General features: G+C 37.1%; 1 protein-coding gene across 5 annotated transcripts in view; it reads left to right on the top strand.

Annotated features, from left to right (window-relative positions):
• ADCY1 (adenylate cyclase 1) overlaps positions 1 to 13,066 on the top strand; it is a 166,033-nt gene that overhangs the window by 10,934 nt on the left and 142,033 nt on the right. Inside the window, exon 1 of one of the 5 annotated variants that reach the window (XM_064506653.1) lies at positions 10,510 to 10,555. The exons of the other annotated variants lie outside the window; for them this stretch is intronic. Coding sequence (XP_064362723.1) covers positions 10,526 to 10,555 — 30 coding nt within the window. The 5' untranslated portion in view covers positions 10,510 to 10,525. Of the gene's footprint in view, positions 1 to 10,509; positions 10,556 to 13,066 lie in introns of those variants that run through there. 5 annotated transcript variants of the gene reach the window in all.

The raw sequence follows: 13,066 nt of genomic DNA on the forward strand, positions 1-13,066 counted from the left end.
ACAATGTAGCCACTACACTTTCCATCTGGAAATGGGAATAACTGATGACAGTAGCATTACCTTTGATTTACTTCAGTGTAATCTGGGCCATGTACTTCCCTTTAAGGCAGATTAATACAATATACATTTTAATTAATGTATTATATTTAAAGCATTTATTTGAAATTTTATTCATATAAATGCACATTAAATATAATACAGGAAAATTTTGCTATATGAAATTTCCACATGAGCTGTTCCTGAAAAAAATAAATCCACCAAATACAATGTATAGAGGGAAAAACTGTCTTCTTCAGCAGGATCTGAAGGAGTAGAAAAATCCCAGAAATTTGGATCCCATGTGGCTCTAAGGCAGGCAGCAATGTGAGGCAAAGCTGTAAGAAATACAGTTATTTCTTTAGTTATGGTTCAGGAACTACAGAAATCCTTTGAGATCCAAGGGTGCATACTGCAAGAACTCATTTAAGTATGGCTAATATAAAAAAATGTCATAGAGCAATATTCCAGTATAACACCACCTTTCAAACATTAGTTCTATTCATTGTTGGATTCAATAACAAATGGTTATGCATCCTCCTATAAAACCGATAAGGCTAACATAAGGTACACATAAGTAATTATTCTTTACAGTGGTAAGCACATAAAAATAAAGCATACTTACAGCCAATCTACCAGTTTCTCTTTTTTTTTTTTTTTGCATAGGTTGTTCATTGATACACTACAATAGCAGAGAAATGTTTTTCAATTTCCATAAATTTGCTTGTGATTTCCTCTAAGAAAACGAAAGTAATTATCCACCCACACAAAATTAGGAAATGAAATAACATTAATAAACACAGATACAAAAGAGATTTACTTAAAATATACCCTTAATTTGAAGTATTAACCACCAGAAAAAAATACTGTGCTTGATCAGAACTTATGTAATTTGCTTATATAAAGTTGAGAATAGGCCTATGTCTTCTAAGAAAATAGCATCTTTCTATACAGGTTGGAGTTAATCTGTATAAAATATAGTGTGGCAAAATGAAGCTTTGAGGTAGAGTGATTAATGCTCATCCAAACCAAAGGGTATGGGCCTCAGCCTCATACCACTTCTAAACCCTGAAAGCTATCACACAGGGCTTCAGGAAGATTTATGTGATGTGCCAGAGATTATTCTTTCCTGTAAGAATTTCATCCCAGAATGCACTTGGATAAAGTGGCACACCATTTAATGTGAATAGTTAGGGAATCAAGATGTTTTTAACTGCAGTAGTAACTACATTGAATGGAACCTCTCCTTATGAACAAACTGGCCAGCAAGACAGGGAAGCTACGTTGGTATCAAATTTCCACTGTGGCTGCTGTTGACCCTCTGGAGTCATTGGTGTCATGGCTGTCAAGGATTTGGATGCTGCTCCTGCCATGGGCTCCTGGATCCGGGGCTTTGGCTCTGTGCTCTGAGGATAGAGTATCACCCCTCGTGGGTGCCTGGCACCCAACTCTGCAATAATTGTGTTTATGTCTCTGCTGATCCATGCTGTTTTAATGCAAATCAGTTGTAGTGGGGCTATGGTAGTTGGAAGAAACCTGGTTTCTACTCCTTAGAGGTGATGCGACTGCTCTATCTGTCATTCAGCTGTGCTTTGAAATATAAGGATCAGTGATGCTTTGCAAAAGAAGCAAACAAAATAAGTCTTATCTTCATGTTCAGTAAGAGAGTTCTCTCCTCCCACACAGTTATATCAGTGAAAGTGGTGAACAATAACTTCTAATGCTCCCCAATTTGAAAGTTTACATTAGCATTCTTGACCAACTGACCTGTGCAACCCTCTCTCTATTTTAGGCAGCAGTAGTTTGAGAAGATCACAGCCAAATTAATTTGCCTCATCTGGTAGCCAAATAAGCTGCTTTATTAATAGTCTATTTCTTCTTGCTTACACTGTTTAAAAAAAAAAAAAAAAAAAAAAAAAAGTAAGTCTGATTTACTCTTTTAAGAGACCCCATCCTGAAGAGGGGATTCCTATTCTAAATGGCACTCCACAATATGTGTTAATATTGACACAAAGGCTGAAATAGCTTTAATAAGAAGGTAATGTGCTTTTCTAACTCAAAGTGCATGCTTTGTTGTGACAGCTTCTAGAATATCCTTCACTGAAAAGGACAATTGTGCTTAAGAGGAAAGTGAGCTTCATTTGCTAGGATTTTAATCAGTTCCATTGCTGCTGTTAAATTTGAAATCTAGAAGAAGGTGATTGATAAAATTGTTTGACATAGCTTTTTTATCTCAACAGCATTATTTTTAAATCCTGCTTGATGTCTGACAGAAACATTAAGCAACTCACGTGCGTGAGTCTCTGAATACCCACTGACTGTTCAGTGCAAATCTTATGTGTAGTTAAGATATTTATTTGGTGGACAGTGTCTAGAGTAAGCCATAGGATTTTCCTAGCTTGCTAACAGGCAACGGGTGTGAAAAACACACTTCTCTGACTCTTGGGACTCAAGAAAGTATAAGCTGAGAAATTTTACGGTTGTTATTCAGTTAGAGTGAATAAAAATAATGAAATGGGCAATGATCACTTGCAAAGTTATGTGTTATTCTGCATTCCTAGTTGATATTTCTGAAGCATTACTGGATTGTCATCTGAGGACCTAATCTTTTTTTCTTTTTTTTTTTCTTTTCTTTTTTTTTTTTTTTTTTTTTTTTTTTAAAGAAAGGTGTTGCTTGCTGGCTGGCTTTTTTCTTTTTCTGCTGCTGCTTTTATTGGACCAGTCCCTGTCAGTTGTGTGCTAACTATTGCAGTTCTTGGTCCAGTGACCTCTACTGAACTTGCCCCAAATGAGAACATCAACCAAATACAAGAAGACGGAGGGAGCGTTCTCCCGGGATGGGGATGACTGCAGAAAGGATGCTGATCTTTCCTAAGTTCCTTAAGGGGGGGGGGGGGGGGCGACATTCAGTCACAGGACTTCATCCATGTTGTCAGTTTGTGAATCTGAATTCATGAACCTTCGCCCCAAATCTCTGTGATAATTCTAAAGCTGATGCATCATGCACTTCTGAGTTACAGTAATCTCACTGTACACAGTCCTTGATGTAGATGATTTTATTCTACAGTACAAATGTTGATAAATATATTTTTCCTTGTTGAAACTAAATGGTTCAAGAGTAGAGCTGTATGATGGAAAGGCTTTTTCTTCTTTAGAGTCATAGTTGAAATTTAGGTTGATAATGTTTGAAACTTTATTACCATCTTCAGAGATTTTGGTAGCCTACCAACAGGTGTAAGACAGACTGATGACAATAGTCCAGTTTCTGGGATACAAATGTATGTTTTTACAAGGCATCACTGTTGGAGACCCAGAAGCTCACTAGGAAAGTATTTAAACACTTAATACTGAAAGACCATAGAATGAAGGATATTACTCAGCTTTAGCAAGAGTTCCAGGAAAACTGAGCGTCAGATTCATTACCATTAAATATATATTGATGGCTGTTGTGGGGAATTCCTTTCAAGCCTGAAGGGATGCTAATCACCTTCATAAAAACCTCCCAGACTGAGCTGATCTGTGAGCTTGTGCTTATTTAGGTGCCATACTGAATTAGTCATTTATAGTTCTACGGTACTTTCCTTACTAAGACTGTGAAATTCGACTTCCCACGTATCTGTCAATGTAGAAACCTTCTGAGCAAAACAATATTGCAACTAGGATCTTCTCTACAGCTATTTCCATAACAAATTGCAGCTCTAAGTATAAGACTACTTATCTGGTGCCGGATTAGGTCAGATTATTTTTTATGTTGTTTTCTTAGTCTGTGGGTAGACATTAAGTGCTGCTTTACTAAAATTTCTTATGAGGTAATACATATATCTTATATGTAATTCCAATGAAAGTTCACGAGACCTCTCCATTCATAGTATTAACGTGCATAACAACAGAATGGAAGGAAAGCATCCCTGCGAGTTGTTACAGAGGCTGCTGTCTTGTTTTGTTTTTAATGTTGGGTAAAGGCCAAGATTTTTACTCTGGCAAAAGTCACACTGAGCCTAATCAGTCTCAAGGGAGCACTGAGGTCTTTGACATGTCAACAAGTTACAGCAGTGTAGCACATTAGTAGACATCGGCTACACTATGATCTCATCCTGTGGCATGCTGCAGTAAATGCAAAGTATTTTTAAGTTGTTATTTCTTTAAGGAAAGGGGTAAGTCATCTGGAAATTACCAAGTACTGTAGCTTAAAAGCAGGTACACAGCAGGCTGTCTTGGAGCAGCTGAACACTGAAAGCCCTCAGGGTCAGGTTATTCATCCTCAGCAAAAATACTTCTCTCCGTAGCATCTGGAGATCTCACAGCTGTTTTCACAGAGTTGTTTAAACTATCTCCTCTTGGAAAGCTTCTTGGGATCAAGATAGATCTCAGAGGTCTAGCTTTGGCTTAGGTGCATCACTACGGGTGTTGACAGATATTTGCCTGTCTGCAGACTGAGCAGTTTCTGGATTTAGTTCTTTCAGGGATTTTGCTGTGACAGGAGAGTACCACAGGAAAAATTGACTTTAGTTAGCTTTCTCCATCCTTGTCCAGTGAGGACAATGGATTGTGTGTGTATACCATACGCTACACCTCTCCTGAACTCTCTTCAGGGGTGGATTTCTAGCCTGGCACAGGATCCTCTAAGCATTAGGAAGAATGTGGGAATGTTTTTCTTAAGACTGAATGACTTCTGTTTACTGTTGGATTATGAACTGATTCCAAGTTGAGCTCTAGATTTAAACAATACGTGCTTTAAATGATGCCTATATTTCTGTGAAGTGTAGACTTAAAACAAAAGTAGAAGACTGAGGTCTCAAATATGGGTTTTGTCTTTTTGTGAAATTTCAGAAATTTCAAGTTCTTTAAATATTTTGATGGGAAAATTTCAGAAAGCACTTGCTAAAATAATGTACTCTCTAGGGCACATCTCATGAAGAAGATTGAAAACCTCAGTTAATATAAGTAGTGCAAATGTGTGTGTTGGTGCATTAAGTGTGAGTGTATCTGAGAAGTATACATGGGAAAAATTAACTTGATGTTTTACTAGTTAACATTTTTAACAATAAGCAAATGTTTTTTGAATGACAAACAGAAATTACCCTTGAAGGGTCTTCTACAACTGTAATCAAATTGAAGCCTAACCCATTTCATTATAGAGACTGCATTAAAACAAGATTATTTTCATACTACACAAATTTATGTGTTCTTGTAACTCATACTTTCCTTAAAGTGTAACATTATTGAAATTATTTTTTGAAAGGTTCTGAGATTTAAGTAAATAATCAGATACAGAGACTTCCTTCTAACAATTAATAAACACTAGAGGCTTAGTCCCACCTTCCATTTTATTGATTAATTTAGTCCTTATTAAACTGATGGCCACAGAAGATTGCCAGTAACAAACCGAATGCCAAAGGCAAGAAGCAAACTTCGCTTTGCACTGGGCTGTTAATGCACTTGGGTCTAAAGTATGTTGTCCCACTGCTGGGCGTTCTGTGTACAAATGCTGTCCCATGTTTGTACTAGCTGTATAATATGTGCAAATATCACAGTAACTCCAACTAATGGATTTTCTCCTCTGGCTAGGGAAACTAGAACATAGGGTTTGTATATAGAAGATGAAAGATTTGGGTAGCGTACCTTCGTGAGCTATGCTGAGGCAGTGCTGATGCATTCACTTTCTGAACTCCAGAGTCATTCCCTGCAGCTTTCATTTTAGGTTAGTTGTGGCTGTGACATTGGGGAGTGTGTACAGTGCTCCATACAGTCCCGTGTGAGGTTACAGGTATGCTATAAACTGGGAATCTCTCAGTCAGATTAGGTATGTGAGCTTATGAACTCCATCAAGTAACCAGCTTCCTTTTGGCAATTCAGCCTTTCCCTTCTCTGTTGTAGTCTCATCTATGTGCATTATAATGTGCATCTATGTGTGTTATAAAACAGCAAAACAGCACTGGCACAACTCTGCACTGCAGCTGAGGACGGATTTGTTGGGGAGTGTTTAGGAGATGTTTTGGCAAGAAAATTATCCGGATTTGATGGAACCATCTCACAGATGCCTCATACCATCTCACAGGGAGCTGATCCAGGTTCGAACCGTGCTAGCAGCAACAGCTCTCAGGTGGATGAGTTTGCTAGTGTTGGTGATGGCTGCAGGAACTTTGGTGCTGGCAGGATCAGGTGGGAACAGGGCTGAGGAACTGGGGCAGCAGAGAGGGCAGAACTGCGGGTTTGACTGTTCAGCCAGCTCATGCCCTCATGAAGTGCTGCAGCAACAGCCCTGCTGACTTCACTGGTGTATGAACTTCAGTGGGGGTAGAGTTAGCCCTGGTGACATCTTTTGTAAAGGCAGCCTAGCTTTTCATTTTATAGCTAAGCACAAGTGCATTAACTTAGATCCAGATATTTGGAAAATAGGTAAATCAGATGATATACTTAAAGGTTGAGTTGATTTTGTATATCCTCTAGAACAGTAGTTTTCACTGACGGATCCGTGAATATTTTTCAGCAGAGGTGTCCGACCTTTAAACAATTCACTTATATTAGTTACTGTTAAGGACCAACAATCATATTTTCTTATATTTCAAAGACCTCTTAAAAGTAATCCAAGGACTGCCCACTTCAGCTGTTTGTACAGAGGGACCAGTTTGTTAGATGGTGCCAAAAGAAGAAAATAACTTTTCAAAATGGCTTTAGCAAATGAAATTGAGTTAAAGATTGTGAATTCATACATTTTAGGCATCTTTAAGTGCCCCCAAACTTTAAAAATCATCTCGGTGTCCATAAAGAAGTTTCGTATGGCTATCCATTATGGTGGAGTCAATGAGTGAATCCCAAGAAACCATTTGTTCTGGAGAAGCTGAAGATAATGGTGTCACTGGTACCAATTATATAAGATGCTGTATTTTGGTATGGGAAACCAATGGGCTTTTCATGTTATTATGGAAATGTAATGTGACTATGTTATTTCTTTCAGAACAGAGAGAAACTAGCTACTCTGCATACGTAACAGTTTCTACCTTTTACTATTACTTTGACTATATTTGGTTCTGGATACCTGAGTTACAAGAAAGACACCCCAAATGCCTGTGTTCTTCAGTGCTGAAGCATTCTTATACAGTCAAGAGCAGGAGTAAACTCATAATATAATTAGTTTGGTTTGCAGTATTTTTCAGGAAGAGGCCTTGCATAGTAGTTTAGTTGCATGTATTTAAATATAAATGTCTTACAGCAAATTCATGGAAAAGGCAAAAGAGAGTTTACTGAAAATTAGTGATGCAGTGCTTTAAGATGCGCTAGGTATGTATCTTGAAACCATTCTCACTTTGTAGTAGTGTCTCAGGAAGCACTGTTTGGTTAATATTAACAATAAACAATAATATTATAATAACATTAACAATATTAACACAAAACAAACAAGGGATTGCTCAAGAACCTTAGTCTTCAAATTCTGGTCTGAAATTCAGATTTGCTTATTATTATTTACCAGTTATATTATGGTTGCCTACAGGTGTCAATTTTGATTAGTTTCTCAATTTGCTCGGTGTCGTACAAGCGCACAAACAACAGGCAGTCCTTTGCCCTCTGCTAGACATGGCAAAGAATAGGAAAAAAAATTGGAGACATAGAGAAATGAGTTGATTTGGCAAAACTCAGAGGTCAATGAGAATAGAGCACATCTCCTGACTTCAGCTGCAGTTGTCTGGGACAAAGTTTTCATAAAGAAAAGGGTTCATCTTGTGCATCACAAAGCCGCAAGCAATAGTTTAAGATATTTCCATTCACTCTGGACTAAGTCATACTGTCATGTTGTCTTCTTTTCAATTACTTTGAGATGAACCTCTTCCTCTGGTCTGCATGATGAGTTGGGGCAGGATGTTTATAAAAGAGCGAGGAGTTTCATGTTACAGTTAAATGGAGCACATTCATGAGCCACTTAAACTTTTTCCAATGCTTTTTGCCTCGGTAGCTTTGTTATTAACTGCACAAGCTGTAGCTGAAAGGTTGGTCTTGTTTACCCAAAGCAATGGCATCAAGGAACACAACCAAGAATAGCTATTCATACTTATGTTTTCCAATAATAGTTGGAATTGTTTCACTTCATCATTTTTTCTGTCTTGGGCAAACTGAAGCTACAAGTATGCTTTTGAATATTTTTCCATCACATTTTAGAAGAAACCAGCTATAGTCTGTACTTTATAATGGCTATTCATTATAATTTTACATCCCAGATATAATAAAGAGATATAGATGAATAGACTTTTCCCAGAACAAATTGTATTTCAATTATGACAGTGCTGAGAAGCTGAGATTGTAAGACTAAGTGATGTAAAACCTGAAAAAAAACACGATCCTTAAATTCTGTGTTTTCTACAAAAGTAATTTTAATTTCTGTTTGATATTTCTGAAGAAATACTAACATACTTCTTTTGGAGACAGTTCACTGGTTTACCTGCAAAGAATTTTGGCTCCTTTTGCTCTACTACACAAAATAGATAGATGTAGGATGTGTGTACCTGGCCAGGTGGAGGAGAGGAAGCTTAAAGGAGTCAGTGGTTAGTCAAACCAAAAAGAAGAGAGGAAGATGCTGTTTAACCCCATATTATGTTGATGTTGATTGCTAGGAGCTGTTTTAAGGTATTCTGTATTAGGAGAAGACATTGTTATACATTTATGGCCTTTTACCTGTAGCTTTGTGTTTGACAGCATGTGGTTGAAGCATACCTCAGAAAAGCAAATTAAAATGACTAAAGAGTAGATGAAAAGTTTACGATATGAGGAATATAAGTGGTTGACTTTATAAAATATCATGCAAAATTACCATTTCCCTTCTTTTGTCTGCTTTCATTTATGGTACTTCCCCTGTGCCTGTTTTGCTGTCTATTTGAATATTACATTTGAATATGGTAAATGCTAGTCTAAAGTCTACAATTGCCTACACAAAGATAGAGCAGATTTATTCTGAAAGATATTGAAAGAAGTACCCTGCCTGTTTTCTATTTTTTCTCTTTCCTCATTCAGTTTTTCCCTCCCAAAGGAAATGAGTCAGAGGCCTCTTAATTTCTGCATTCTGTCTGTCTCTTTTTCTCATTAGTGTTCTTGCACAGAACACGCAGATTTCCCCTCCATTCATCTCCAAGCATCTCCACGACTAGAGGAAGGTCTCTTTTTTGATATCTTTTTCTGGACTCCCTTATTCCACAGGCCATAAAGAGGGATTTCTGCAAATTGTCCGCAAATCCTTCTTGTGCAAGACCCTCAGAAGAGGAATTCATCTTCGTGCCACTTTGATTCCTTACTCTTTTCAAGAGTGGAAATTGATGCAGAAATGAGAAAAATCAGGATAACTCTCTGAATGTTTTACTTCTTCCTTGAACAATCAATTCACGCACTGACTTCTGTTATGGGTTGGCTTGAGTATGAGCATCAAGATTCCTCCTTCAACCGTTCTCAGTATCTGAGTTCAGGAAAGAGTAGGAAGTGGACGGGCTCTTTCTGTCATGTGTTTTCTACAATTTAAGTTTGTGAACCTATGATAGTATCTGTTGGGTTTTTTTTTAAATGTCAAAATAATTATTCTAAAAAATAAAGCCCTTCCTGTTCCTGATGTTATCACCATTTTGTCAGTTAAGTATTTGAACTTAATCAAGTTTTGCTGCCTGCTTTATTTTAGCTTTTTAAATTTTAAGTTTTTTGTAAGGGGTTCTCCTTTACTCTGTGATTATACACTAGCTAGTAATTTGATTGAGGCTTATGGGTGCAAGCGCAGTGTCGTTGCTGCACAGTGGTAAACAGAATTGCTAACAATACTCAAAATGTTGGTGTTGCCCTTTCTTCTTCCTCTTCTTCTTCTTCTATCTCATTGGAAAGTTCTTTGTGTAACCCTGGGCAGCAAGTGTAACATTGTAAGTGTGTTGCTCTTGACTTTCCGTAAACACATCACAGATGTACAACTTTATAGTTTTATGTTTTGCTTCTTGAGAGATCATTTATCATCAGCCAGGAAAAAAAAAATACACCACTCCACCTTCTTAAAGTGAAGTTTGCTTCTTTTATGAATAAATGCTCCCTGACAGTTCTCATCTTCTGAAGCTTTGATGCAGATGTTAAAAGCCTCCGGGACAATGTAAATTGTGGCCCTTTACAAATATAGTTTCCAGGGCAACTAAAGGGCCTGCTGTTTCATAAACACTGTTCTCTCAAGTAGAAGCATTTGTCTGTCTTCAGGAAGGTTATTTTACATTTAAGCACATTCATTTTAAAATCATATCCCTCAGTGAAAAAATGCCTCTATCATACTCATTCAGATCTGGATTATTTGAAAGTAAGGCACTAAAATGTATTGTATAACTGCTCTTGTAAGTGAGGTTTAGACTGTAAATATGACTAGTATGATACAAGATATTTGACAGATTTTCCCTTGTGCTGGCACAGTATCATTCCTGTAGAATCCAATGAGGAGGCTGACAAACAGCCCCCTCTGAATGCAGTGCTGTTTGCTACTTGTATGTGTTGGAGGATCATCACTAAAGCCCAGGTGAAATTTTTATTGTTAGTTTGTGAAAAGGGGATTTTTTTGTTTGACCGAATATATTCAGGTTGTAGCTGTGCTATTTTTATATATATATATATATGTGTGTGTGTGTGTGTATGTATATGTATGTATATATATAAAAATTGTTAGCATAATGGCAAATAATAGTGTAATTTGCTATTGATAGGAACCTGTATACCTTTCATGTGAAAAAAGTGATTATGTTAACAAGCTTGTTTCAGACACTTCATATACACCCTTCTATCACTTAAATAACCTCCTTCTTGAACAATTTAATCTTTTTCAATGAATGGCACCATTGTTGACCTTTAGGCTTTGAACCAATTTCTTTACTGTCTTTTTTTTTTTTTGGGGGGGGGGGGGAAGGAGGGATAAATATACCACTCCGTATGATCAACAGCATTACAAGCCTGTCTTTGCATATCCTCTTTAAGTCTTTATGCAGGACCAAGAGACAGTATGGGAAGCCTACCTTTTTTCTATGGGATAATCAATGTAGTGTCTGAACAGATAATTAATTGACTTGGCTGGACTTAAATAACTTGTGAATAGATTGAAAATCAAGTTCAAATCAAAGATGCAGTAAATGAATTGAATGGCTTTCTAATTTTGCCGTGGATAATGTATTTTCCGTATTTGCAATGTGACTAGTCTTGGCAATATTTAGAGAACATGGTAAATACTGTGATAACATTATTTAGTTTTCTGCTGCAACTAAAGAGTGTTTTAAGGCACAGTAATTTTGGAAAATGAACCAGATTTTGTCCTCAGTTATATTTACATAGCTCTTCCTGATTTCTGTACCAAATTTGTTAACGCATATCTGAGTACTATACAAAAGAATGACCTAGATTGAAAGCTTGTTTTCATTATGTATACTCAAAATACTTTGGTACTTTTTAAAGAGTTAGCCCAGATTTTTATTAATTTTAAGTGAGATGAGAACTAGACTTTATTTTAGACATCTGTCTCCAGTGAAGTTAGTTCATGCAGGAGTAGGGACTCTATTACCTACTATTTTTCTACACGTTTGTCTGTCCATCCATCCATATGTTCCTCTCTCTCTTTCTCTCTCTCTCTCTCTCCTTTCTTTCTAATGTGATAGGGTAAAGAAACTAAGCACTATTTATTTTCTTCGGTCAGGTACAAATTTTGATTTCACTTTGTTCATGAAGACTGCTCAGATAATGATGAGCACAAGACTAGCACACTGAAGAATCTGTAAAGAATGGTATAAGGATGAAGCCAGTGATCTTCTGTAGGAATGCGGTCTGAGGCTGATTTCAGTGGGAATTTGACTAGAAAAGCCTAAGGAAAAGTGAAGTACAGATTTCAAAATTTGATCTTCTGGCTGCTTTTAGTCTTTTGTGGATTAAAGCATTTTAGCTTCCAAGGCTCGAAACAAATACTTGGCTTAGGGTTGTTTTGTTTATTTTTTTTTCCACAAAAAGCAGTGACCTAGTCAGGGCTCATAACCAATGCTAGTCAGTAAATGTAGAGGTGTTTAAGCATAAATATTTAAAGGTGTCCTCCACTTACTGTTATGAAGGCTAAATAACTCTTTACAAATAATTTAAGATGTTGATGGCTACATTATACATTGAGATACTACATTATGCATATGTTCAATGAGACTTGGGCTGTGAGGCACAGATCCTTAAAGGTGTTTATGTCTCAGAGCCCACAGGTTGTTTTCAGAGACATTTAGGTATCTAAATACCTATACAGATTTATATCCAAGTCAGTCATGCTGGGCTGACACATTCAGCTGCTTCATAGTATTCTCCACAACCAAGTTTTCACAAGTAGACACCTCAAAAAACTTAAATGCTGCTGAAACTTTCAGTTCACACTGAAGCAATTAAAAGTAAAGTCAGAGATCACTTTTTTGCTAGTAGGGCTTAGTTTGATGAATGATGACTCAGGAATTACTTAGCATTTGTCAGGGCCTGCATCAAGAGGGCCATAGTGAAGCTGTGAAGTAAAAAGTAATGCAGATAGAAATGGTTCATGGAGTCCCTGTTACTTCAGGTATTTATTTGGCACAGGAAGGTAAAGATGGTTAAACTCTGAGAAGCTATTTTAAGTGCCTTTCCCTCTGCCTTTGGTTCCCAGGGAGGCCTGACTATCCCTGTTCCTTGACCGAAGACCTTGGGTTTACAATGTGGGCCTGAGGTGGATACCCACAATGACTTACTCTGCAGGGGTTATGTTACAACAACATTCCAACCGTGCCAGGACCATTTCTTTGAACACATTTGAGGGTTGTGTACAAACCCCTTCTGAAATTAGGCGTTGGCCATTGAAGTAAATTTAGGCTGAAACACTTGAAAGCTATCATGAAAAGTCATAGAAATTTCATGATTTTGAATCATGATTTTCAGAGGAGCCGATCCTCTAAATCTAAATGTTAGTTCTTGCAATGCCGAACAGAGCAGTGCAAAAATAACTTTAAAAGTTTGAGCTATTATATCGTATTGGAAGGTCATGGCA

Source organism: Dromaius novaehollandiae, chromosome 2 (assembly GCF_036370855.1).
Source record: "Dromaius novaehollandiae isolate bDroNov1 chromosome 2, bDroNov1.hap1, whole genome shotgun sequence".
Classification (NCBI taxonomy): Eukaryota; Metazoa; Chordata; class Aves; order Casuariiformes; family Dromaiidae; genus Dromaius; species Dromaius novaehollandiae.